Source organism: Protopterus annectens, chromosome 12.part0 (assembly GCF_019279795.1).
Source record: "Protopterus annectens isolate FY-2018-M chromosome 12.part0, PAN1.0, whole genome shotgun sequence".
Classification (NCBI taxonomy): Eukaryota; Metazoa; Chordata; order Ceratodontiformes; family Protopteridae; genus Protopterus; species Protopterus annectens.
Window position 1 is genome coordinate 348,988,572 of NC_056746.1, and position 26,946 is coordinate 349,015,517.

General features: G+C 45.6%; 1 protein-coding gene across 4 annotated transcripts in view; it reads left to right on the forward strand.

Annotated features, from left to right (window-relative positions):
- Window positions 1-26,946, forward strand: part of LOC122816558 (katanin interacting protein) — a 3,576,055-nt gene that overhangs the window by 2,986,420 nt on the left and 562,689 nt on the right. For all 4 annotated transcript variants that reach the window (XM_044089422.1, XM_044089419.1, XM_044089421.1 and 1 more), the window contains one exon: window positions 13,553-13,617. In XM_044089422.1, the coding sequence (XP_043945357.1) occupies window positions 13,553-13,617 (65 nt within the window). The remainder of the gene's footprint in view (window positions 1-13,552; window positions 13,618-26,946) is intronic.

Here is a 26,946-nt window from a genome sequence, read left to right on the forward strand (position 1 = left end):
CCTCCATCACACTTGCCAGATATTACATGAGAGTTTTACAGGGATGATTTCTATCCAGATAGATGATATGGCATTCATCTGATACATCAGCAAATAGAGGGGAACCCATTCCTATCCATTATGTTGAGAAGTGATGAGAGTGTGGCAGTGGGCAATATCTTCTGATCATCCTCTTATAGCTATTTTCTGATAGCAACACATGTACCAGGAAGTCCAGTGCTCTGGTGGACAGGTTGAGCAGGTCTATCCTTCTACCTCATGAGTCGTCCCTCAGCCCTACAGTGACAGAACATATTTTTTATTAATGGGGCTGGCCATGCTGTGATTTTTTTTCCTGTCCCAACAACACCAAATGTGGCAGGTTCTTTGCCCTAATTCCCCCTGATGGGGGATTTAGCATTGGATGCTGTGACACACATTTGGCCCTCCCCAGTCTTCTCTACTCCTTTACCCATACTCCCTTGATTCCAAACTTCCTTCGCAAAGTATCAGAGAGAAAAGTCATGGATGTTATGTGATCCTATCTTGCCTACATTCTGTACTGATGGGCTCGGAGCCGATCCCTCGGCTCCGACTCGGCACGCTATGCTATAGAGCGAAGCCTCTTATTGGCTGAGCTATTCTCTATCCCAGGATGCACCACCACTAATCCCCCAGATCTCATTTGCCGCTTACAAGCTAGGACATGGTCTCAAACTTGTCTGAGCTAAGTACTGTTTTTTTCTAAACTTTCCTGTCAGGAAATTCCTTATTCTCACCCAAAAGCTGTTTTAACAGCTATTGTTGTTGTACAAGTGTGTTTTGGTACATTTTGTTGAGGTAAATTGTGTGTTTGTTTAAGGGAAAGGTTTCTCATTTAAGTTAGAGGGGCCTTCCCCTATTCTTCAGCTAGTTTCTCTTATTTTTTCTCTAGGAGGTCAAGTACCTGTTTAAGTTAGAGGGTCTTGGCCCTCCTTTTTAGTGTTTTCTGTCATTGTATCTTTAAAAAAAAAAAAAAAAAAAGTTTAAAGTTAAATTTTTCTATTGTGGTATTTGTTCTGACAAGATAGTGCTTCTGTCCACTGTTTTAGTGTTTTTTGATAGGCATTATGTCAAAAGAACATAGACCCTCTGGGTTCAAAAAGTGCACGAGGTGCGGTTATAAGATGTCTATAACCGATGACCACTCCTCGTGCGTATATTGTTTAGGCGCCAAGCACCTACAGGAGTCCTGTAGCGTGTGTCACGCATTTTCGTCTAGAGTCCTCCAAGAGAGGAAGAATAAATTAATACTGAAAGGACTGATTAAGCCCTCCTTTGAGGAGGCCTTATCTTCCTCTTCCTCTCCTACCAAAAAGAAGAAAGCGTCGGCTCCGACCAGCCCGTCGGAACCGACTGCTAAGAAACCTAGGCAGGCTTCTCCATCGGCTCCACGGACTTTGGAGCCGAGGGTGGAATGGTCTGCCTCAATGCCTCCAGTCTCGACTCCTCTGGTTTCGGAGCCGAGGACTGGGGCGTCGAGAGGCGGGTCACCTTCATCGACTCCACTGATTTTGGAGCCGATGAGGGTTGTCGGCTCAGACTCTTCCCCTTCGGCGCCGAAGCCCTCCTCGGCACCGAGGGAAATTGTTTTGGGATCTCCCTCAGAACCGATATTGGTCGAGTCCATTCGGAGCCGGTCCCCCAGTCCTATGGAGCCGATGGAGAAGTCGGTTCAGACCCAATCGGTTTCATCTAGATCCTCCAAGATGTCTGATTTGGACATCGACAGGGTGCTCCTAAGACTTTTCCAGTCTCCTGTGTTCCAAAAGCTAGTTTCGGCTCCAGCCCATTCGGCTTCGGAGCCGATGGTCCACCCTGTAGTTATGGTTCCTCCTCCAACAGCCTCGGCACCGTTGGAGCCGGTGCTGGTGAAGCCGATGGAGGTTTTCGGGTCAGCCCCGACCCTTACTCCAACCCCGGCTCTCGAGTCGGAGTTCGGTACGAGGGCCTCCTCTGTCGGCCCCGGTGGGGACGCTTCGGGACTGATGTTTTCGGTCCCAAGCCTTCCTCTCGGTGCGTCGGCTGCGGGGTTACCGTCTACTGTTGTGGCCACGGGGGTTGGACCTTCCCAGGATTCTGGTGGTCCGGCCTTCAGGGCCATGAGGAGTGCGTTAGCCATATCTTCTTTGGCTACCTCCACGGTCTCTCCAGCACCTTCCCTGCATACGGAGACTGGGTCTTTGGCAGTCCCCCTGTCCTCAGACAGCGGAGCCCCGGGGCCTGAGGTCACCCCCACTGGGGATTCCCCCCCTCCTGGAGGTCCCTCTGAAGCTTCTTCGGAGGAACCCCAAGGAAAAGATCGTGCAAGAGGAAGCACGTTGACTCCCCCGATGAGTCTCTCACGTCAGACACTGATCTTGATGATGCAGAGGGGTCCCCTAAGTCGTCCTCAGATGATGTCTCCTTTGCAGACATCCTGGAAGCCCTCAAACAACGAGGCGGCTGGCATTCCAAACCCCCTTCTGCTGACGAGTCGGTGTTCCTTAAGGCCTTCGGGGCTCAGCCCTCCGCCTCCTGGGTGTCTCCGCCCTTCGACGAGCTCCTTGATTTGATCTGTCGAAGGGCGTGGGAACACCCAGACTCTGTGGAACCGGTGCCTGCTCGCCCAAATAAGTTCCTGTCAGCACCCCCAGAAAAGGAGTTTTTGACGAAAGGTATGGCTGTAGATGCCTTGGTGGTGGCATCTGCTACCCAACAAGATGTAGCAGAGGCTTCGACGTCCGTCCATCCTCCTAATAAGGAGTCTAGGAGCATGGATCGGTACGGTAAGCGCACCCTCAGTTCAGCGGCCTTTACCTTAAGATCCCTGAACTATTTAACGCACTTCACCAGGTTTCAGAGGGATCTGATCAAGGAGCTTTCAGATACCCTCTTGGGTAACCTACCTGAGCAGCTGGCCCAGACGGTTGGCTCTCAGTTGGCTACGCTGTCATCCATATCAAACTCGTCCATGAGGCTCATTTCTTATGCGGCCGAGGGTAGTAGAGCGCGGTACAGGTATTGCCCTACGGAGGCAAGCCTGGCTCCGCCTGTGTCATTTTGCGGAAGCCTTCAAGTCTTCCTTTGCCAACGCCCCCTTTGATGGGTCCTCTTTGTTTGGACCCAAGGTAAAGGACACATTGACCCGCTGCGAGCAAGAAGGTAAGACTTTGACTGTCAGGGGCACGATTTTCCACTCCCTTTCGGCCTTACCCCAAGGCTAAAAGAGGAGGGAAAATGTGGTTCTGTAGATCTCAGAAGTCTTATCCCTCACAGCAGGACGATCCCCCTTCTAGAGGCAGGGGAGGGGGAAATTCTTCTGTAAGACGCCGTCCCAGAGGCGGCAGAGGCCCCCACAACACTGGAGACCGCGAGTCCTTTCGTGGCTCTTCAGCCTTTCACAATCCCTGACGGATTGCCCGACTGTGCAGCTCCGGAGCCAGTCGGGGGTCGTTTTTCGAGCCACCTAAAAGCCTGGGAAGGTATCACTCAGGACCGATGGGTGCTTCGAATTATCGCCGGAGGTTACGTCATTCCCTTTTCTCACTCCCCACCTCCGTCCAAGAAAATCCCGGACCTGCCACCCAGTCAACGGGAAATTGCAGCCTTAGAAGTTTCAAAGCTGCTTCAAAAAGGAGTCATCCAACCGGTCCCCGCAGACCAGATCGGATTAGGGACTTACTCAAGATTCTTTTTGGTGCCAAAAAAGACCGGGGACTTGAGGCCCATTTTGGATCTCAGCATTCTAAATCGTTCAGTCAAAAAGTCCAAGTTCCGAATGGTCACCCTACAATCCATTCTCCCACTGCTGGAGAAAGGTGTTTGGATGTGCTCCATAGATCTCAAGGACGCTTATTACCATATCATGGTACATCAAGCGTCCAGGAGACATCTGCGCTTCAGCCTAGGAGACAGTCATTTTCAGTTCCGCGTGCTGCCCTTTGGTCTCACCACAGCCCCCAGGGTGTTCACCAAATGTTTGGCGGTCATGACTGCTCACTTGAGAAGTCTAGGATTCCAGGTGTTTCCGTATCTAGACGACTGGCTCCTAACTGCCACCTCCAAGCATCTACTATTGCAGAGCCTACAAGCCACAATATCACTGGGCACTTCCCTTGGAATCACCTTCAATTGGCCAAAGTCTGTGTTGCTGCCATCTCAACGCATAAGATTCATCGGAGTAGAGATAGACTCAAAATGAATGCAGGTCTATCTTCCTACAGAGAGGATACAAACCATACAGGCTCAAGTTCGAGCCTTACTTCCCAGATCCAAAGCCCCAGCCAGAATGGTCCTGCAGCTATTGGGATCTATGTCCGCCATGGTTCTTCTAGTTCCCTTAGCAAGGTTGCACATGAGAATTCTCCAGTGGCTTCTTTCAACACAGTGGTCCTTTCAGGATCTCCCCCTCAGTCACCTCATGTGGATCACAGAAACCTGCAAACGGGACCTTCGCTGGTGGCTGATACCCTCCAATCTGGATCAGGGACGACCCTTTGTTCCGCCTCCTCCTGTGGCCACTTTGACTACGGACGCCTCCCAGATGGGGTGGGGGGGGCATTCCCTGGGCAGGTCAGTCCAAGGCAAATGGCATTCGGAAGAGAGCCTCCTTCATATCAACATTTTAGAAATGAGGGTGGTGTTTCTGTCCCTACAAGCCCTTCACGATTACCTCCCTCAGGGCATAATTGCCGTTCACTCCGACAACATGTCAGTAGTCTGGTACCTGAACAAGCAGGGAGGGACCACATCCTACCCCCTTTGCAGAGAGGCCATGAGAGTTTAGGAATGGGCAGTGTCGACCAAACGATTTTATAGTGGCAACTCATATCCCTGGCAAGTCCAATGTGATAGCCGACAGACTGAGCAGAACTATCCTCTCTCCACACGAGTGGTCTCTGAACAATACGGTCACAACTCAGATTTTCAGCAAATGGGGAATTCCTTGTTGTGACCTCTTCGCAACCCCGCTGGATGCGAAGTGCAAAAAGTTCTTCTCCCTCACTCCGGCTCCGGGGGAGAGCCCTATGGACGCACTAGCCCATCCTTGGCCCACCGGCTTGCTATACGCTTTTCCCCCAGTTCCCCTCCTTCCCAGAGTGATCCAAAAGGCGTCTCACTTGGGGAGCAAAATGATCTTAGTTGCTCCTTACTGGCCTCGTCAGGTATGGTTCCCCTATCTTCGGAAATATGCACTGGACGGTCCATGGTTTCTGGATCAGATCCCAGACCTATTAGTTCATCAGTCGGGACTACTCCACCAGTCCCTACACACCTTGAAATTAACAGCTTGGCTCCTCCTCTTCTGACTATAGTCAGGAATCATACCTTAGACCCGGAAGTCGTACATATCTTATCTTCGGCCCACAAGTCTGCCACTAAGAAATTGTATTCTAGCAAATGGAAGAGATTTGCTATTTGGGCTCAACTCCGGGGTCTGGATCCCATCACTATTCCTGTATCGGAGGTCCTGAAATTTCTAACTTCCCTATTCAATCAAGGTTCTTCAGTCTCTACCATCAAGGTTCAATTGGCAGCTATTTCCAATTTTCATGAATCTATAAACCCACCTTTAATGAGCAACAGATTGTGTAAGACCTTCATGAAAGGTGCTGCGCTTTTACGACCTCCGATTTCTCATCCTGCTCCTCCATGGGATCTCGATGTGGTGTTACGTGCCTTAACTTCCTCCACCTTCGAACCGGCAGCAACATGTGATTTGAAATTTCTATCGTGGAAAACTGCCTTTCTGGTCGCGGTTACTTCTGCCAGAAGGGTTTCAGAGCTTCAAGCTTTGTCTGTAAAGCCTCCGTACCTGATTTTTCACAAAGATAGAGCATCTCTCAGGCCAAATCCATCATTTGTCCCTAAAGTTTGTTCTAGTTTTTGTCTACAACAGTCATTAGAACTTCCAGTTTTCTTTCCAAAGTACTCAAACAAAGCAGAATACATATTCCACACATTAGATGTCCACAGGCAATTGCGTTTTTATTTAGATAGGACCAAACAAACAAGGAAAACAGATCAATTGTTTGTGTCCTTTTCGGATAATAAATTGGGCAAAGCCGTCACAAAAGTCACTATTGCCAAATGGATCAGGGACTGCATTAGTCAAGCTTATTCTTCTAATAAAGAGCTTACGACCTCTGTCAAAGCTCACTCTACAAGAGCTATGGCTACTTCAATAGCATTCCATTCTAAGCTTGCCATTAGTGACATTTGTGCTGCTACGTGGTCTTCCCAAGACACCTTCATTTCCCACTACAAATTGGATGTGGCATCTCGGGGGTGAGCTTCATTTGGTTCCACAGTGCTCAGGAGTGTTTTCCAGTGAGCCACCCAGGATTTAGGTGCTAGGGACGCTGTCCCATCAGTACAGAATGTAGGCGAGATAGTATCACATAACATCTTTTAGTTATGTACTTACCATAACTTTAGATGTTTGGGATCCATCTCGCCTACATTCCCAATAACCCACCCTCCTTCCCCCTGCCTTGGATATCAGAAGAGATTGGACGGTCCGAATCCTATTGTTTCATCTTGAAACATCTGGCAATGTTATATAAACAAGTTATGTATGTGTGCATGAATGCGGACAAACAAGATCTGGGGGATTAGTGGTGGTGCATCCTGGGATAGAGAATAGCTCAGCCAATAAGAGGCTTCGCTCTATAGCATAGCATGTCGAGTCGGAGGCGAGGGATCGGCTCCGAGCCCATCAGTACAGAATGTAGGCGAGATGGATCCCAAGCATCTAAAGTTATGGTAAGTACATAACTAAAAGTTATCCTCATTGCCCTGGTCTGCCCTTGTCAGGTGTGGTTTCCCTCACTCTGGCCTCATTTGGTTTACCCCAATGGGTGCTGGGTACCAATCCAGGTTTTTTCATTCACCCATCCAGCAAGCCTCATCTGGACATTCAGGCCCTCAAATTAACCACATAGTTTCTTGTCTTCTAATGATGGCTAGTCAGTCCATGCTCTCTTCCCAAGGAATCCACATTCTTACTTCTTCCCAGAAGCCATCTATCAGAGGAATTTATAAAAGTAAGTGGAAAAGCTTTTCTATCTGGGCCTCCGAAAGGAATCTGGATCCTTTTTGGTGCTCCTTTTCCTGTAGTTTTAGACTTTCTGGTGTACATTTTCCAGGCCAGGGCCAGTTATTCTATCATTAAGAGCCAGTTAGCAGCTATTTCCAGTTTTCATGTTGGAGAAAACTATGGTATGTTAGCTTCTTTTAGACTTATCAGAGCTTTTATGGGGAACTTTCCTTCTTAGTCCCTCTCTTAAGAACCCTACTCCCTCTTGTGATATGACTGTACTGCGTCAGGCCATGATGCAACCTCCCGTTGAACCTGACGCCAAGGTTACATCAAGTTTTTGTCTTGGAAAACCATTTATCTAGTGGCAATAACTTCAGCACAGAGATTATCAGAGCTACAGGCCATGTTCTGCAAGCCAACTTATGTAATTTTTCCACAAAGATAGGGTGTCCCTCAGAACCAATCCATCCTTTGTCCCCAAGGTAGTGTCTGAGGCCTCACCAAACTAATGCATTAATCTTCAAGTTTTCTTTCCTGATTTTTCCATCAAACGGTAATGTATGCTGCACTTGCTGGATGTATGTTGCCAACTTCATTTCTACCTCCATTGTACCAAACCCTTAGGAAGACAGACCAACTATTTGTCTCTTTTTCTAAAGCTAAGATGGGCCGAGGAGTTTCCCTAGTTTCCTTAGCTAAATGATTATAAAACTGTATTGCTCGTATCTGTAAAGAAAAAGACTTAACCCTGCCTAAATTATTGATTACATTTGTACAGCAGCCACTTGGTCCAGTGTTCGCACATTTATTTCTTATTATAAGGTATATCTGATCTTGATCCTCTGGAATATCCTTCCCTGAGATCACTTGAAGGTCTAATTAGCTGGAGACTCTCTCCCATCGGTTGATGAATGGATGTAATAATAATGATCGATCTGTGTTGTCTGCTGAAGTCCTTCCTCAGTGCCCCACCCTCCTTCCCCCCTCCATTCTGTGGAAGATAATTCCCCTTGGTTTCTGGTATGACAGTATGGTCTGCCCCTTGAGCATTGTCTTACTGTCTCAGCTCCAGAGTAATATCCCTTCAGGTGCATCAACTTTGACATCTGTCTGTGTTTTGCTGTGTCTGGGGGTTGTGGGCCAACTTGATCTGAAGTAATGTTGGGAATAGGAGGAATTATTGGTAAGGAGAGGAGCCTGAGCTATGGATCCTAAAGTCTGGAGTGGCCAGAGTCCAATCTAAGGTTGGATCCAAAAACCCATCCATAAAGGAAGAACAGAAGCAGACAACAAAGATCTGTTTTTATGGTAAGTACATAACTTTTGATCTGAAATTGTTGTCTTCATTTGTCTTTCAACCTGTAGGTACTCTGATCTGACCGGATCCAACTCAGCCGCATTTCCAGCATCTGATCTGAGCTCCAAGCTCTTCCCCTACCCATAATGCCCTGTTTCCTCCTCCCTTCAGATCTCGTTTGCCATATCTGTATGAGAATCGTGATCCGCTGCTCTTAGCATTTTTTGTGTGCTTCTTCCATCTCCGCCCCAGCCTCTGGACTCAACCTCCCTCTAAGAGGACCAGGGACGGAGACAAGTATAAGCATAGGGACAAACCTAGGAAGCAGTTTCCTGACCACTTGTCCTCTGCAGGTCCCCCAGCCAAAATCAGCTCGGCTCCGAGAATGGACTCTCCCCAGCTCCATTCTCCTTGCTTCTCCCCGGAGCCAGAGGTGTCTCAGAACCACTCCCCAGCCTCGCCATCCCCACACCACCTCTCTAGGCCAGTGTCAGTGGCCTTCTCATTCAGGTCCACCCATAGTCTTTCTGAAGCTGAGGTGGACAGGATGATGCAGAGATTCATCCGCACTCAGATACAGATATGGGTCTTGCCTGCTCCCTCTCCCTCTCCCTCCAGAGCGGGGGGCATGCAGTCCAGCTTTATTCCAATTACTCCTCCTCCAATCCAACCTTTGGTTTCGGAGTTTTCGGATCCAAGGTTACTCGGCGTCGAGGGTGCCTGGTACCTCGATGCCAGCCATTATCTTGGGTGGGTCGGATCCAAGTTCGGATCCGTCCAGCTCTCAGAGCCGTAGCCTCGGCACTGGATCAGAGGGCATGGTTTTGGCTCCAAGTTTTTCGGAGCATAGCCTTCCAGTCAGAATCTCTGCACCTGGAGGTTTTATTCTGGTTCACCCATCGATGCAGAGGGTTGCAGACCCATCTGTAGCCCCTTCTCAAATGGTTCGCTCTTCGTCTGTCTTTGTGGTGGAGAGGGTTCTCTCGATCCCATTGAGACCCTTGGTGATCTCTTCTTCTGAGTCCACCCTGGCTCCCTCTGTTTCTGGCACAGATTTCATCATTCTGTTACCTCAGGGACAGTCTGCTGCCTCTTCGCCCCAGGGAGCTTCTGCACAGGAGCAGCCAGATTTTTTCGAGTCCTCCCCACAGAACTCCCCATGAGGAGGTGCCTTGAAAACATACATGCAAAAGGAGGCACATTGACTCCCCTCCGGAGTCCCTCATGGAAGACACCAAGTTGGAGGGAGGGGAGGGTTCCCCCCAGTCACCCCCCAAGGATGTCTCCTTCGGAGACATCATGGAGATCCCTCTCAGTGAGGGGGATGATCTGCCAGAAACTCAACCATGATGAATTGGTGTTCCTGGAGGCATTTGGCACAGGACCCTCTACATCCTGGTAGTCCCTTCCCGTGGATCTAATTACATCTCGGGCATGGAAGGAGCCTGACATGGTGCAGCCAATCCCCAAATGTCTGGACAAGATATTGAATGCCCCCTCAGATAGGACCTACTGGACCAAGGGATCCCTGTCTATGCCATGGTAGTGGCAGGAGCCACTAAGAAGGAGCTCACCCAAGAGAGCTCCACTGTTCATCCGCCAGACCGAGAGTCCAGGACAGTAGACCGCTTTGGGAAGTGGGTGTACACCTCAGCCGCATTCTCGGTATATGCGTTGGTCTATATGGCACACATAATTAGACTCCAGCAAGATAGCCTAGGTTTACCTCAGGATCCATGAAGGTGGAGGACAAGAAGGTCTTCTCTTCTCACGTGGACACCCTCAAATAGATTGCGAACACGTCTATGCGGCTTCTCTATCATTCTACTGAGGGCGCAGCTAGAGCTGCCAGGACAGGGACAGGTAGCGCCATCAGGCATCATGCCTGGCTTCGGCTTTGTGCATTTGCAGAGCCTTTTAAGGCGTCCTTTACTAACACCTGATACGATGGTTCCACCATCTTTGGAAAGTTGGTACGCGACACTCTTGTCCAGAGTGAGAAGGACAGGTAGACTCTGCTGTCAGAATCCACTTCTCCACTCCCCCAATGAACCTTTTCAAGAATCAGCAGGGAGCAAAGAAAATGTGGTTCAAGGAATCAGGGGTCTCAAGAGCCTTTCCCTGGCAGGCCTGCACAGCAGCTCTGAAGGATTGCCCAGCTGCTCAGCTCTGGAGGCAGTTGGGGGACGCCTCACACTAAACCAGTCTGGGAGTCTATCACAAATGATCATTGGGTGTTGCAGATCATATCCAGAGGCTATTCAAACCACTTCATTCATCCACCTCTCCCACCCAAACACCTCCTGGACATTCCACCCATGGAATGGGAGGAGGCAGCCGAGTTTACGTATCCCAGGTGTGCAGAGATTCTCTTCTATGGTGGATTTATTCCCCCGATTTTCTTTGGAGCCATCCATTCATTCTGCCAGCCCCCCTCGGCCATGGTGACCACAGACTCTCTTGGGAAGGACAGTCCAAAGCACGTGGTCTCCCCAAGAGACTTGATTGCATATCAACATCCTGGAGATGAGAGTGGTGGTCCTAATGTTGTAAGCAGTCTGTGTCCATCTTCCTCTAGGAACATTTGCTATCCAGACAGACAATATGTTGGTCATCTGGTACACCAACAAACGAGGGGTTACCAAGTATCACCTGTGTCGATTATCCGTGAGTGCGTGGAAATGGGTGATCTCCACCGGCTATTTTGTGGTGGTAACGCATATTCCGGGGAGGTCCAACATTCTAGCGGACAGGCTCAGCAGATCTATTATGATGCCTTACGAGTGGTCTCTGAATCCTTCAGTAGCAAAACAGATTTTTCTCAAGTGGGGTCAGCCTTGCTGCAATCTCTTCGCATCTCCTTCCAATGCGAAGTGCAGCGATTATTTTGCTCTGAATCCCCCACAGGGGAAAGCACCCAGAGAAGCTCTAATCCATGCTTGGCCCTCCGGTCTTCTGTATGCTTATCCCCCTCTCCCTCTGATTCTGAAATTCCTTCAAAAAACTTGCAGGCTGGGTAGCTCAATCATCCTCATTGCCCCATTCTGGCCTCGCCAAGTCCGATTCCCCTCTCTGTGGTCTCACATAGTGTTCCCCCCCCCCCCTGGATATTAGATCCATTTTCGGATCTTATCTCTCATCTCTCAGGGATTCCTCATCCAGGTCTGGTCAGTCTGAAGCTCACTGCTTGGTTGCTCCAGTTCCCATGGTGGTCAGGACTCATGGGTTATCCTCACTGGTCAAAAAGATATTGGTAGCGGCTCATAAGTCTTCTACTAGGAAGATTTGCTCCAGCAAGTGGAAGCGTTTTGCTGTCTAGGCTTTTCAACATGATCTAGATCCCTTTACTGCCCCAATTTTGATGGTTCTTGAATTTTTGGCAAACATTTTTCACCAAGGCACCAGTTTTTCAATGGTCAAGGTCCAACTGGCAGCTATATCTAACTTTCATGTAGGCGACAACATGGCCTCTCTATCTTCTTTTAAGCTTTGCAAAGCCTTTTTGAAGGATATCTTTTTGCTTCAACCACCAATTAAGCACCCTATGCCTCCTTGGGATCTTAAGCTGGTTCTGCAAACCCTTGTCTCTCCTCCCTTTGATCCTGAAGCTTCAGTAGATTTACAGTTCTTGTCTTGGAAAATGGCTTTCTTGATTGCCTTTACATTGGCCAAAAAGGTTTTGGAACTTCAGGCTTTGTTGGTCAAACCTTCATAAATGATCTTTCATATTGACTGAGTGTCTTTACGCACTAATCCCTCTTTCCTTCCCAAGGTGGCTTCAGAATCAAACATTAATCAGGTTATCACTCTCCCTGTTTTCTTTCCAAATTTTCAGAACAAGGGAGAGTACAAATTGCATTTGTTGGATGTTCATAGACAGTTATGTTTTTATTTGCATAGGACCAAGTCTTTCTGTAAATCTGAGCAACTCTTTGTTTCTTATTCTAAGCCCTTTTTAGGGGAAACCTGTAGCTAAGGTTACCATTGCTTGTTGGATTTCTCAGTGTATTATCCTGGTGTACTCATCTAGAGGTTTACCCCCCACCAGAACATGTTAAGGCGCATTCGATTAGATCTATGGCTACTTCACTCACCTTCTGGTCCAGAGTTTCACTGGATGATATTTGCTGTGGGGCCACTTGGGCATCTTCACATACTTTCATTTCATAATGTAAGTTGGGCATTCTGTCTAGGAACAGGGTGTCCCCTGGCTCTTCCCTGCTCCAGAATATCCTTCCATGAGGGCCTCCCAGGTCTTTTGGTAGCTGGGGACTCTGTCCCACAGGTTGAAGGACAAATGAAGACAACAACTTCAGATAAAGAAGTATGTACTCACCATAACGTTCCATCTGAGATGTTGCTCTTCATTTGTCTTCAACCATTCCTCCCTCCTTCCCCCTGCCTTTTGTAGCTCCTTGGTGGTCTGGATAGAAGAGGTATAGTCACCACCTTAGCATTCATTTGTTATTTTCGTCATATCTCTAGAGATCTGTGGTTATGAAGTAAGGCCTTGGGTCAGGTAGGGATGCTATGGTTAGCAGCAAACTCAATCAGAAGGAAGGAGGAAGACAGGGGCATTATGGGTAGGGAAGGAGCTTGGAGCTCGGATCAGATGCTGGAAATGAGGCCGAGTCTGATCTGGTCAGATCCGAGTACCCACAGGTCGAAGACAAATGAAGAGCAACAACTCAGATGGAACGTTATGGTGAGTACAAAACTTCTTTTTTTAGATAACTATATAGGTAACAATAAGTACAGGCATGGTATTAGGGAGTCTACAATATTAAAGGTCTGAAAGATTGAAAAGACTATGCAGCCAACTAAAGCTGTGAAACTATGAACCTACATAGATATAAGAAATGCATATCATTGTTTTTTTAGCATGGTATTGTTCATAATGTGATATCATGTGTAAAGCCTAATAGGACTGTTTGTCATTAAATGAGTGTATATCTGATAAGCTGTTTTACAGGGAAATGTCATCAATACTTGTCAATGTGTGCTTCATATATTGTATAAATCATAAATGAGAAAAAAACCAAACCAAGTAGGAAAGTAGAATTTTAATCAATGACCGAACTGTAGCTTATCATATTGTTTTGTATCACAGATATTGGTGTTGACTGTTTTGCAGTTGCTGCATATACATTAAAACCATGTGTTACATTTTAGATCACTGTGTTTTTTTTTTTTTGTTGTTTGTTTGTTTGCAGGACCCATTCAAAAAGTGTGGATAAAGCTAGTATGGATTATGAAGCACCAATCATGCCATGTGGCTGTATCCTTTTGAAGCACTACACTTTACTGTTCTGTAGCACTAGTGTATTTCTTTAAAATAGCCAACAGTGGAGGCATACATCTTATAAAGTGAAGGTTTGTTTTTTCTACGGTTTAAAGCAATGACATTGGTAAAACGATGCAGGATTATCTGCAGTCAACATCTGGCCTGGTGGTAAAATGAACAGTCTGATACTGTTGTGTGCTGTCTTGTTACTGAGTTTAGTTGGATCTGGGAATAGACATTGCTCAAGGTCTTGTAGTAACCATTTTATGGAAGTGTTTACATACTGTTATGCCAATTAAGGGATTGAGATGCAACATTGCTGGGTACTTAGGAGAGGAGTCTTAGCTGTTTGTTGAGAAACACCTTTATAAAGCTAGAACTTGCACAGGGATACTGTGATGCGGTATAGGTCTTGAAAGAAAAAAAAAGGAAAATTCCTATTATGTATTGAGTGAGAAGGTGTGCATGTTTGATTCCTATAGAATATAGTGGACAGATTTCAGGTTACCCAAACAACATATTTGGAGTGTCTGCCTTATGAACAGCGAGACTAATGATTAAAAAAAATCACTGTACTCATACTAGTAATGAGTTTCTGTAACCATCAAACTTTGTAGTTTATTTGCCAGTATTATACTAAAATAGTATATATTTTTTTGCCTCTTTTTTTCTCACAAACAGCTGACCATCTGCTGGCGCTAGTGCACTTACTCAATTGCTGGCTCTCTCTACCCCTCCTATCTCCCCAGATTTGTTCTTATTATGTTTGGGGCTGTCAAGGAGATTGAGGCATCTTGGGACAGTGTCATCCATCTTCTATGGTAGTATTTTTCCTATTTATTCCTCATTCCTGTACATCCTAGTAACACTCAGTGTGTAGGACATGTAATGGGTAACAGAGCTGGACCACTCCTCACTTCTGCAAAGGGCTGACATTAGCAGGACTCCCCACCAACTCTCAGAAAACACTTTGCAGTTGTTTCCCCTTGTCCCACCAGGGAAATAAAACATTGAAGTGTACCCTGAGCATGTGTGCCTCCCTCTTCCTCAGGAAAGGCATGCTCATTCTCTTGCCTGAGCCATAGTCAGGGCTTTATCCCCTCTATGTCATGGGGCTGCTTTTTTATATTGTTTTACTTGGTATATAGAACAGAATACTGTCAATGTGTATGTTCGTATTACATAAACATTTCAACCAAGTCTTTTGGTTGTTGAAAAACTCTGCTGTGACCTCTCTGTTAAATGGGTTGGTATACTGTGAGATTAAGTGATGTGTGTGATATCTCGGTATTTTTTTATTTATTAATTTATGCTGTTGCTCTTGAATTACATGTATTGCAAATTCAGGAAAAGTACCCCCCACCCAAAGAAAATGTATGTTGTAGTCCCTGGCTAGAAGTGTGAGTTTCTACGCAATTTCATATATAGCATATGTAGCATTGAACTCAAATGATCACATTTACACTTGCCATTATTGCTCAGGTAGTGACTGAAAAGAATCTACATAGGAGTCTGGAACAGATAACTTAACCAATTAACAAAAAAAAGTTTTAACAGTTTCTAAGTGAAGTACAGAGTAAAATGAATGATAAAATTCGTATGTCATTAAATGCTGAAAAATATGCAGAAAATTAAATTACCAACGTTGAAATGAATTCACTGGTGCCAAAGACTTGGCAGCGTAAAGAAAAAACATTTGCACATTTAAGATTTTGGCTTGATATTTCAATTCCTACATCCTCCGCTTATGTATACATACTCTTATCAAGTCATGTAGCTTAATTTCATCATGAAATGAGCAATTCTGTCAGGTGGGCCCTGTGTTTACCAAATACTGAATCAATTAGTAGATCTGAGTTTGCGCTGACATGGGTGTAAAATTATTTCAAATCAAATCCGTGGCTGTGACGGAACAGTGCACACCCATCATACAGCTTAGTTGTTTGAATCTATGTATTTATACTGTTACTAGCTTTCAACACAGATTTAGAGTGACAGATGGTACTGGGGATCTGGCCATATTCTCACTATCATTACATACTGATCAGTTTGGTTTGGAAGTTAAGAAACAATGTTGTTTTGAGAACTAGGAGCTTTTTTGTATGTATAATTAAAAGTTCTACATTAATATTAACATGCTAGATTGGTGTGGTAGTCCTTGAATGACAGTAGCTATTTATCGCGACCTCCACAAAGAATTTCTTTGACCACTATAGCATATTAGTGTAGATGTTCTTCGTGTTTTACTGTTGCAGTCATCACACTTGGGTTATCTGCCTGCAGGTAGCCCTCAGTCGGCCCGAATACCAGAGACTTAGTATTTTTGTGTCGGTTGCTGTCACTTCAGTACTGACATCAGGTCGTCAGGGGTATAAAAACAGGCATCCAACACCATTACATCAGTCTTTCTTGCCGAGGAGCCTGAAGCAGAAGCAGTTCGCACAAGTGCCGGTCGGCCGCTACCTGAGTTTTCGTTTCCGAATTGAATCATCCTGAAGTCTTCTAAAGCTAAATACTCCATTGAGGATCCTTTTTTCTTGCTCTAACCGATGTCAGAAAAAGTTAACAATTGTCTTGCCTGTGGAAAGCACCTGTTTAGGCCCAGACCACGACATATCTTGCTGTCAGTTTTGTGCTTTGTTCAACGCCCGAACTCTTCATGGTCGGGCCCATTTTGTCACTAAATACTTTTGCTGTCAATTTCCGTATTCCAAAAAGGCTTCGGTAAGCCATCCGACTACCGATCTTCCTAAAAAATGTAAGGATAAAGAAGAGAGACCGCACAGGTCCAAAACTGCCAACGACGCTTCCGTTAAGCTAGTCGCCAGTTTGCCGGTACTCAGTGAGGCACTTTCGTAGCCCTTGATGCCTGCTTTGATGGATTCGCAGGCCGCTACCGAGTCCCGAGTCCAGTATGCCATGAAACTCTACTTTGACTACGGAACCTACGGATGTCTCTACCTTGGATGGGTCCAGAGCCACTGTGCAGGCACTGGCTTCTGAGGAAGTTCTTTGCATTACTGATATTCGACCCAAACCGACGACTTCCTTGTCGTCTTCAATTCTGTCTAAAACTACCGAGTTTCTAAGGCCAAGAGTATGAGCTACACCTAAAAAACTGACAACCAAACCTCAAACACCTGCCGCCACATCCTCAAATGCTTAAAATGGCAGAAGACCTGATCATGCTGATTAGGGGAAGCCAGCCTTTCCCTGATTAGAGAAAAAGAGACCTGCCCCCACCACCTTTAACTGACCAGGAGTCCGACGACTCTGAGGTTTCTGAATATGAAGACATGCCTTTATCTGCTTATGAGGACTCAGATGCAGAGGAATCAATTCCCTCAGCCTCCCCTCCAGAGGATTTTTTCTTTTGGTGAAACCCTACATACTTTAAGAGAGCATTTCCACTGGGAATGCCAGGATTATCCTCAGTCCAAAAAGAGACTCAGAGAATTTTTAGAACTGCCACAACATAGACCTTTATAGCTATCCCTCCTGTTCTGGATGATGTCTTTATGGAATCCAGTCTAACTCCTGATACCTTACCCCCTGCTCCAAGGAAATCAGACAGGTACGACAGAGTCCCTGACTCTCACAAGTTTTTTTTCAAAAATCCTTCTGCTTACCCATAGGTCATTACCCAAGGGCCCAAAGGAATAAAAGCCATTATAGCTAAGAATCCCACCCCTTCAGACAGGCTTTAGATAGATGTGGTAAAAAGGTATATACCTCTGCAACTCTCGCCTTTAGGGTATTGAATTGCCAGTTTCACATGCTGAAATGCCAGCAACATACTATGGAACTTATTAAGCAAAAATTATCAACCTTTACAGACTGTGCAGAAAATAAGGAATTACAGGAGCTTATACATTCTGCCAGCCAAGTCAGCAAGCAAACCTTGCAAAATGGGTTTGACGCCCTAGAAGCATCTTGCAGATCAGCAGTCACTGGTTCTGTATTGAAGCAGAAGAGGTTCTAAAAAAGATGGAAGAAAAAACTAAGTCTATGCAGACATTCAAAGAGTTCTTGCAAGTGCAGCCTCCAAGATTCAGTAGGCATTGCCCCGTGAAACATTGGTCCTTTCCAGCCCCCTCAGGGCCATCTCAAACTAGACCAAGGGGAAAAAGACCACCCAGATTACAGTGTCAGGGTATGCAGAGATCTAAGCAATGGAGTACTTCCACTTCCAAAGCAAGGAGTGCTAAGCCATCCCCTTAAGGAAAGAATTCACAATGACTTCTCAACTCCACTCCTCACCTCTGCCAGTTGCTCATGTCTCTAGGAAGAAAACTTGCCTACCATGCAAAGAACTAGACCTCCATCACCAAGGACCGATAGGTACTCAACATTGTATTCCAGGGGTACAAATTTAGTCACTGCCAACCCCAAAAGGGTTCTCAGTCCTTCCTCCAAGCCAGTGGACAGAGGCACAAAACCAAGTTCATTCCCAGCTCTCCATAAGGGCAATTAAACCTATTCCTCCAAAACAGGTAGGTCAAGGGTTTTATTTCAGACTCTTCCTGGTAACCAGAAAAGAGGGCACTTGGCACCCAATCCTGGATCTTTCCATTCTAAACATCTTCCTGGTGGTACCGAAATTCAAAATGCTCACCCTTCAGCATCTTCTTCCTATGCTGTCCAAAGATGCCTGGTTAGCCACCCTAGACTTAAAAGAAGCCTATCTGCACATCCCTATCAGGGACTCATGCAGGAAATATCTACGTTTCAAGGCAGGATCTATGCATTATCAGTTCTCTGCACTTCCCTTTGGCTTATCCACTGCTCCCAGAGTTTTCACAAAATGCCTGGCTCCAGCCATTGCCTATTGCAGACAGAGAAAGATTCAAATATACCCTTACTTGGACGATTGCCTGACAGACAGTCAGGGAAAACTGTTGCAGCATCTGACATTTGCAAAGAACCTCCTAAGCTCCCTGGGGTACACTATCAACGAAAAGAAATCAAAACTAGTCCCCATTCAAAAGATTTTATTCCTGGGAGCAAGCTTGGACACAGCATCCCAGATGGCATTCCTTACTCCAGAAAAACAAGCCTATTTAGCAGGCTACTTAGCTCAAATGGCCATCAGAACCCAGCTATCTGCAAGGAAAATCCTGCAGGCTCTAGGGTTCATGGCCTCTTGCATTCTACTAATTCCATATGCCAGACTGCATATGAGGAAACTTCAGTGGTACTTAAAAAGACTTTGATGCCAACATTCTCAGGACCTGGAAACCATCATAGCTTGTCTAAGGACAAGAGTTTCTGTGGTGGGCAGCAGCATGCAACCACAACAAGGGACTACCTTTCACACAACCCCACGCCACCCAGACTACAACCATGGATGTATCAGACTATACCTGGGGGGCACATCTGGACGACAAATGCATTCAGGGCCACTGGAGCCCAAGTCAAATTCATCTGCACATCAACCAAAAAGAGATGCTAGCTGTTCCGCATGCTCTGACAGCTTTCAAATCCCTACTCTCAACAGGACCCTTGCTAATAAAAACAGACAACACCACAGTTATGTGGTACATCAGCAAGTGGGGGGAACCCATTCTGCAGGCTAGCCATGACCCTGTGGACCACGGCCTTGGACTTGAATATCCATCTACAAGCTCAATTCCTGCCAGGCAGACAAAACTCTCTGACAGACGACAAGCAGAAAACTCCTAGACCCACATGAGTGTCAATTAGACCCCAGCACTTTTGGCCTTCTAACCCAGAAATGGGGGACCCTGGAGGTGGACCTTTTTGCCTCCCCCTACAATCACCAGCTCAGCAAATACTGCACCAGGACACCTAACTGCAGGGCTTGGAAAGTGGATGCTCTATCCTTCCAGTGGGTAAACCTCTCAATCTATGCATTTCCCTCTCTGCCTCTTCCTACAAGAATATTACTCAAGATAAGACAGGACAAACCAAGGGCAATCCTGATTGCCCCAGACTGGTGACGCCAACACTGGTACCCACTACTACGCAGCCGGTCACTGGTGCCACCATGGCACCTACCCCAGATCCCAACCCTCCTCACTCAGCAGGGGGGACAGATCTTGCATCCAGTGAGCCTTGCAGCCTGGCTTATCCCTTGAATTCTCCCCCAGTGACAAGCCTAAGCAAGCAGGTGCTAGATGTCATTCTTGAAGCCAGAAGACCCAGCACAAGGAAATTCTATGCTGATAAGTGGAAAAGGTATTGTTCCTGGATTCAGTCTAAAGGAGCGGACACAGCACTGCCCTCCTTACCTGTAATCCCAGATTACCTAGCAGATCTACTCCACAGAGGCCTATCCTTCTCTTCCATTAAGATCCATTCCTCTGCCATCTCGGCTCATTACAACACTGAGCCACCTCTCTTCTCTCACCCTCTCATCAAACAGTTCCTGAGAGGGGCCAACAACTTAAGGCCACCAAGGAGAGCTCCCACCCCTGCTTGGGACCTTAACTTTGTACTGGAAAAGCTCACGCTAGCCCCCTTTGAGCCAGCAGCGTCAGCAGAGTTAAAATACCTCTCTTGGAAAACAGCCTTGTTTCTGGCCATCACCTCAGCAAGAAGAATGTCTGAGCTACAAGCACTTATGGCTCCGGAACCCTTCATTATTTTTCATGCTGACAGGGTCTCCCTCAGGATTAACCATACTTTTATGCCTAAAGTGGTGCTCCGTGTTGCTCTCAACCAATCTGTCTGTTTGCCAACCTTCTTCCCTAACCCACAAAATAAAGGGGAAAGGATCATGCACTCTTTAGAAGTGCACAGACAGCTCAAATTCTACCTTGATAGGACAAAGCCCTTCAGGAAATCTGACCAGTTAATATTCAGTTTTGCACCAGGGGCAGAGGGCAAGGCCATATCAAAACAAACAATTTCCAAATGGATAGCACACTGTATCCATTTCTGTTACAAACACCATGGGAAACCAACCCCTCAGGGGGTCAGGATGCACTCCACTAGGGCAACTGCTACCTCTACAGCATTCCTCAGGGGAGTCCCTACCAGGGACATTCTGGAAGCTGCTACCTGGAGTTCTGTTCACACCTTCACAAAACATTACCACCTACCTATCTTTTCCAAATCCAGGGCGGATTTTGCAACAGCAGTTCTGCAGGGCATACTTGCCAGCCCCAGTTCTTCTTCACTGCCTCCACCCTTTCTTCAGCTTTAAGAATCAACCCAAGTGTGATGACTGCAACAGTGAAACACGAAGAACATAGTACAGTTGTGTACACATACCATAAATGTAGATGTTAGTGTATTCACTGTTGCAGTCCTGGTTTCCCACCCTCCAGTCCCCTTGTTTCTCTCTCACTCTCTCTCCTTCACTATCTCTATTACTCAACCCTTTCAGGGTTATTGTGATTTACTTTTTACTGGTGGTGTTTTTTCCACCATAACTTAGCTCCCTATTTGGGGGGGGGGGCAAGTAAAACTGATGTAATGGCATTGGATGCCTGTTTTTATACCCCTGACTACCTGATGTCAGTACTGGAGCGACAGCAACCGACACAGAAATACTAAGTCTCTGGTATTCGGGCCAACTGAGGGTTACCTGCAGGCACCCAAGTGATAATGTCATTTTTTTTTTATTCTACTCATGCTTTCATAATATCCCAACCTTATGATTGCCTTCCCTTTAAGACAGCTCACCCAAAGCTGCAGCTGATTCTTAGTGCCACTAACCTTTTATAACAGTTCAAGGGAGGTGGGTAAGGTTTCTAATAATCACAGCAGGTACAAGGTGATTCCCCTTCACAATGGTGGAAATAGGAGGGACACTGGCAATTGCTTGCCTGTTAGTTTTATAACATAAGTTTGTTAGTTCATACTACATCCATGTGGCAGCTTTCTCATCTGTCACTATCAGTTACTGAAAAAAAATTGTCCTGTGAAAAGTAAGTAACTTAAGTAGTAACAGTAGCTGCACTGGCAGATGCCCAGTATGCTGATGCCCATACCTCAGAAATCCATTTGAAATTGCAAGTGCAGCTTTAATGTATTAAATGTCTTTCTTATCCACCAGTTGTAATTTCTTCCTCTGATCATTCTGTAAATGCCTTTTCACACTCCATGTTTTCATCACACATCCCAGCACCAAATGCCTCAGACTTTGCTTGGGTGTGTGATGCCTATTAAGGATTCATTGTGCCTGGTCACCAAAGTATTGCTGTTAGCACATAAACAGTAAAGAAAAAAGAACAATAGCTTTAGTTGTGAACACCTTTACCATAAGGACTTTGTTGCAATAAAACCTAAATGTGGCCTGTCAATCTGAAGAAAGAGACTAGTATTTTACTGAGCTTAGTTGCTTACTTGAAATGTTAAAGCGTGGAGGTTACACAGACAACAGCATTCCTGAGGATCCAGATCCAATTGGGGGTATTCTGGCTACAATCCCCATTGGAGGCCCAGAACTTGTCCCTTATTCCGCATGATTGCAGCTCCTTCCCTGATCAAACCCTTGGACACTGGACATTTGGATCCAAGAGATTCCCAGGGTTACTCTACATTGGATGTGAAGGCTTGGACCGCTGACTAATTAGTTGATCTGGCTTTGAGACAGGCATGGAAGGAGCTGGAAGAAGTAGAACCCATCCCGCAGAAGCCCTGCAAAATTTTAGTGTCCCTTAAAGACCACCCTTTTTGGAGCAAAGGTCCTGTGGTTGATTCTGTGCTGGTGGTGGAGTTGGCCACCAAGAAGTAACTCACTAAAGAAATTATCACTGTCCATTTCCCTAATAGGGAGTCCATGACACTGGACAGGTTGTGTAAGTGAGTTTGTGCCTCAGTGGCCTTTGCTGTCAGGGAGATGAATTATCCAGCTCATGTAACATGTTTTCAGAGGGATTTGACTAAGGAACTATCCAAATACCTCACTGGGTCCTTACCTATGGAGAAGAAGAAAACTGTCAACACACAGTTGCCTGCCCTTCAGTCCCTGTTGAATGTGTCAATGCACCTTATCTCAGTCATGGCAACTGGCACTTTGAGAGCAGCAGGCACCATAATAGGTGTTAGATGGCATGCCTTGATGCATCTCTATAACTCTGCAAAACACTTTAGAACATCTTTTGTTAATACTCCCTGTGATGAATCTTCAGTATTTGGGTCCAAGATTAAAGAGATGCTACTCAAAAGTGAACAAGAGGATAAAACCTTGTCTGCCATAGGAGTACAGTTTTCTGTCCTTCTACTTGACCTTCTGAAGAAACCAGAAGGGCAGGAAGAAACTGTGTTACCGCAAATCTGAATATTTTTCTTCGGATGCTTATATTGACATATCTCCCTGGGACAAAGAGGAGATAGAGTCATAGTGGACGTCACTCCCCCCCCCCCCCGTAGTAGGTGGACAGCAGAAACAAGGCTTCTGGGATCCTTTCTCTGTGCTCATAAATGGTTTCCCAACTGCTTCACTCTGGAGACGGGGGGGACACAGCCTGGATGTACATCACTCAAGATTTATAGGTACAGAGGATCATAACTAGAGACCATACCATTCCCTTTCTTTCTGAGCTCCCCGTATTCAACAAAACTTCCTGATGTGCCACCCACTCAGCAGAAGACAGCAGCACAAGAGATAAAGAAAAAAATGCAGCTAGACAATCAAGTCATCCTGGAGGTCCTACCAGACCAGCACAGATCCAGGGTTTTCTCAAGGTTCTTTTTGGTACCGAAGAAAAACTGGGACTTCAGACCCATTCTGGACTTCAGTTACTTAAACCATAACATGAAGCAGAAAAAAATTCTGGATGATCATAGTAAAGTCCATCCTACCATTGATGAGGGAGGATGATTGTATGTGCTCAGCAGACCTCCAGGACGCATACTACCACATAAAAATGGACAGACGCTCCATGAGGTTTCTCTTCTTCTGGCTGGGAGCCAGTCACTTCCAATTAAGAACCCTGCCCTTTGGTCTCACCACAGCCCCCTGGGTGTTCAGCAAGTGCATGGCAGTGGTTGCAGCTCATCTTAGGCTGCATGGGTTCCACGTGTTCCCATATCTTAGCAACTGGCTCGTACCTACCCCCAACAGGAGTCTCCTGATTCATGCTAGGGACTCCTTGCTCCATCTTTGTTTACAACTAGGGGATAGATGTCAACATAGCCAAGTCAAAGCTTCAACCAGTACAAACAATAGAATCCATTTGGAGCACATCTGGATACCGATATCCAGACTACAGGAGTCAAGGATTCTCACACTTCAACAACAGGCAGTACCTGTACTGTCCCAACAGAAGCCACCAGTAATGGTCCATTCTGTGTCTTACCCCCCTTACCTTATTTCCTCTGGCCAGGTTTTTTATGAGGGTTTTGTGGTGGTTTGTTGCAGTTAAATGGTCAAGGAGATGGATGTCAACCTATGAATTTTCCAGTGGCTGTCATGAAAATTTGTAAAACTCATATCCAGTGGTGGCTAGACTCTCCAGCTGTGTCTCAGGGTTGACCTATAGTCCTCCCTTCCCCAGGGCACAGTGATCACTGATGCTTCTCTTCTGGGGTGAGGAGTGGTCAATTTTTGGGAGTGATTGTCCAAGGAACATAATCCCCCTCAGAGGCCAGTCTTCAAATCAGTATACTGGAGATGAGGGCATTCCTCCTAGTGCTGCAGGCCTTTCAGGACTCCCTCCTCACGAATGTGATCTCCATCCATATGACAACATGTCAGTGGTTTGGTACATCAAAAAACAGAGGAGAACACATCCTTACCATTTTGGTGAGAGGCCATGAATGTTTGGCAGTGGATGATGTCTTCCCACCACTTTCTGATAGCAACCCATATACCAGAGAAGTCCATTGTCCTAGTGGACAAGTTGAGCAGATCTAGCCTTTTTACCTCGTGAGTTGTCCCTGAACCTGGTAGTGGCAGAACAGATCTACAGCTACTGGAGCCAACTGTGATGTGATCTATTTGCTTCCCCCTCCAACACCAAATGTAGCAGGTACTTTGCTCTAATTCCCCAAGGGGGGGGGGGAGTCCTGTAGGGATGCTCTAGTCTGCATTTGGCCCCCTGGTCTTCTTTATGCTTATCCTCCCATTCCTGTTATCCCAAAGTTTCTGCAGAAAGCAGTGTGGAGTAGGGCTACAGGAATCCTCATTGGTCCCTTTTGGCCTCAACATGTGTGGTTTCCCTTCCTCTGATCTCATCTGATGTACTCTGTATGGGTGCTGGACCTTGTTCCAGATCTCTTTTTCCTCACCTGTCCAGGAAGCCTCACCCGGACATCGAAGCCCTCAAGTTGACTGCATGGTTTCTCTAGTTCTGATCATAGTCAGTCCAGGCTTTCATCTCAGATAATACACATTCTGACTTCCTTACAGAAACCCTTGATCAAGAAGATGTAAAAAGTAAATGGAAAAGATTTTTGATTTGAGCTTCCAGTAGAAATATAGTTTCAGCTGACATTTTAGCTGTTTTTTTGTGGTTTGAGTTATTCTACTGTCAAAGTCCAGTTGGCAGCAATCTCCAGTTTGCACATAGGAGAAAAAACAATCTCCCATTACCTCCTTGAAATTGTCTAAGGCTTTTTAAAGGGGTACCTTCCTTTTACAACCTTCTCTTAGAGATCATGTTCCTCCTTGGGATATTACCATTCTTCTACATGCTTTGACAAACCCCCCCCTTTTGAACCTGCAGCCACATTTGATTTAAAATGTCTTTCCCAGAAAGCATTGTTTTTAGTGGTAGTTACTTCTGCATGAAAAGTGGTGGAACTTCACGTCCTTTCTTATTTGGTCTTCCACAAAGATAGAATGGCTTTGAAAACAAATGCATCCTTTCTTCCTAAGGTAGTTTCTGAATTATCTCTCAACCAGTCTATCAGTCTTCCTGTTTTACCAGTAATGAAGAGTATGCAGTACATTTTCTGTAGGTGCCTCAACTCTGGTTCTGTTTGCATCACACTAAGAACGTCAGAAAGACAGAGCAGTTGTTTGTATCTTTCTCCTCTTCAAAATTGGGTTAAGGGGGTGTTCAAAGTAACAGAATGTATTTCAATTGGGTTAAGGGGGGTGTTCAAAGTAACAGAATGTATTTCCCATGTCTACAAGGAGAAAAATTATCTTTGCCCGGATCTCTTAGAGCTCATTCTACTAGTAAAATTGCTCTTTCAACTTCCTTTTTCTCCAAAGTGCCAGTTGATGACATTTGTGCTGCAGCTACTTGGTCGAATGTCCATACCTTTTGTATTCTGTTACAATTTGAACTTACAGTTTAGGTCCTGAGCTTTCTTTTGGTCAGCTGTCTTCCAGACTTTCATTCAGAAAGTAAAGTTATGTACTTACCATAACAATAGATCTGTGTAGTTCACTTCTGTCCTTCCTCAAGTTCCCTCCCTCCATCCCCCTTCCAATTGTCATAGTACATTGTTTTTGGAATGACTGCATTGTGACAGATTGACAGCCTGGTCATGTGCTTTTCAGGTACTATATTTCAAGAATTTACTTTCTTCTTGGTGATATTTTTTCTGTAAGTGTAATTTAATGGCTTTCTGTTATAGGGAATGGGCAAACTTGATTTCAGGTAACTTGCTAATGGGGGAATTATGGGGTAAGGGAAGCAGCTGGAGTCTTGGCACCAAAGTGTGAGAGTGTGTGAAGTCAGATCCAGGATGGATCCAGTAACACATCCTTTGAGGAAGGATGTCAGCACACAACATGAGCTATCATTATAAGTACATCACTTTAGATCTGGTTTTGTCTTTTCCATTCAGGTTCAACGAGTGAGTTATCAGATCCGACTCGGATTGAAATTGGGAATTTCCAAAGACTTCGCCCCCATGAACCATCTGTTCTTCCCATAGTATCTTGCTATTTACATAATTACCTCAGATCTCATTTTCTGCCTTCCAGAACAGCAGGTAGATCCCGAGCTGTGCTTATTGTATCATTTTTGCTTACTCTTCGGCACTTTTTTCACATGTTCCTCTGCCTTTATTATTTTAGAATAGATTATGTGTTTAGGATAGTTTTTTTTTTAAACAAGAAACATCTTTATTAAATTGTGATATATGACGTAGGCAATCTTACATTTATATAAATGAAAATAAGCCATACTGACACAATTCCAGTTGCAAACATTATACATTGCAAAAAATGTTGACATAATTGTAGTCACAAACATTATACATCACTTATAATGTATTCAATCATTGTAAGTCAGAAATTACATAGCTCATTCAAACCCTGCCTTCCTTTAAACATCGTTACTCCTCTGCTTGTATTGTTCCCAAAATTCTGATTTTTTTCCTATGTACTTTGCTCCTACCCATTTCTAAAGATCCTAATTCTAGTAGTTTTATCTGTGTTACTATATTTGCTAC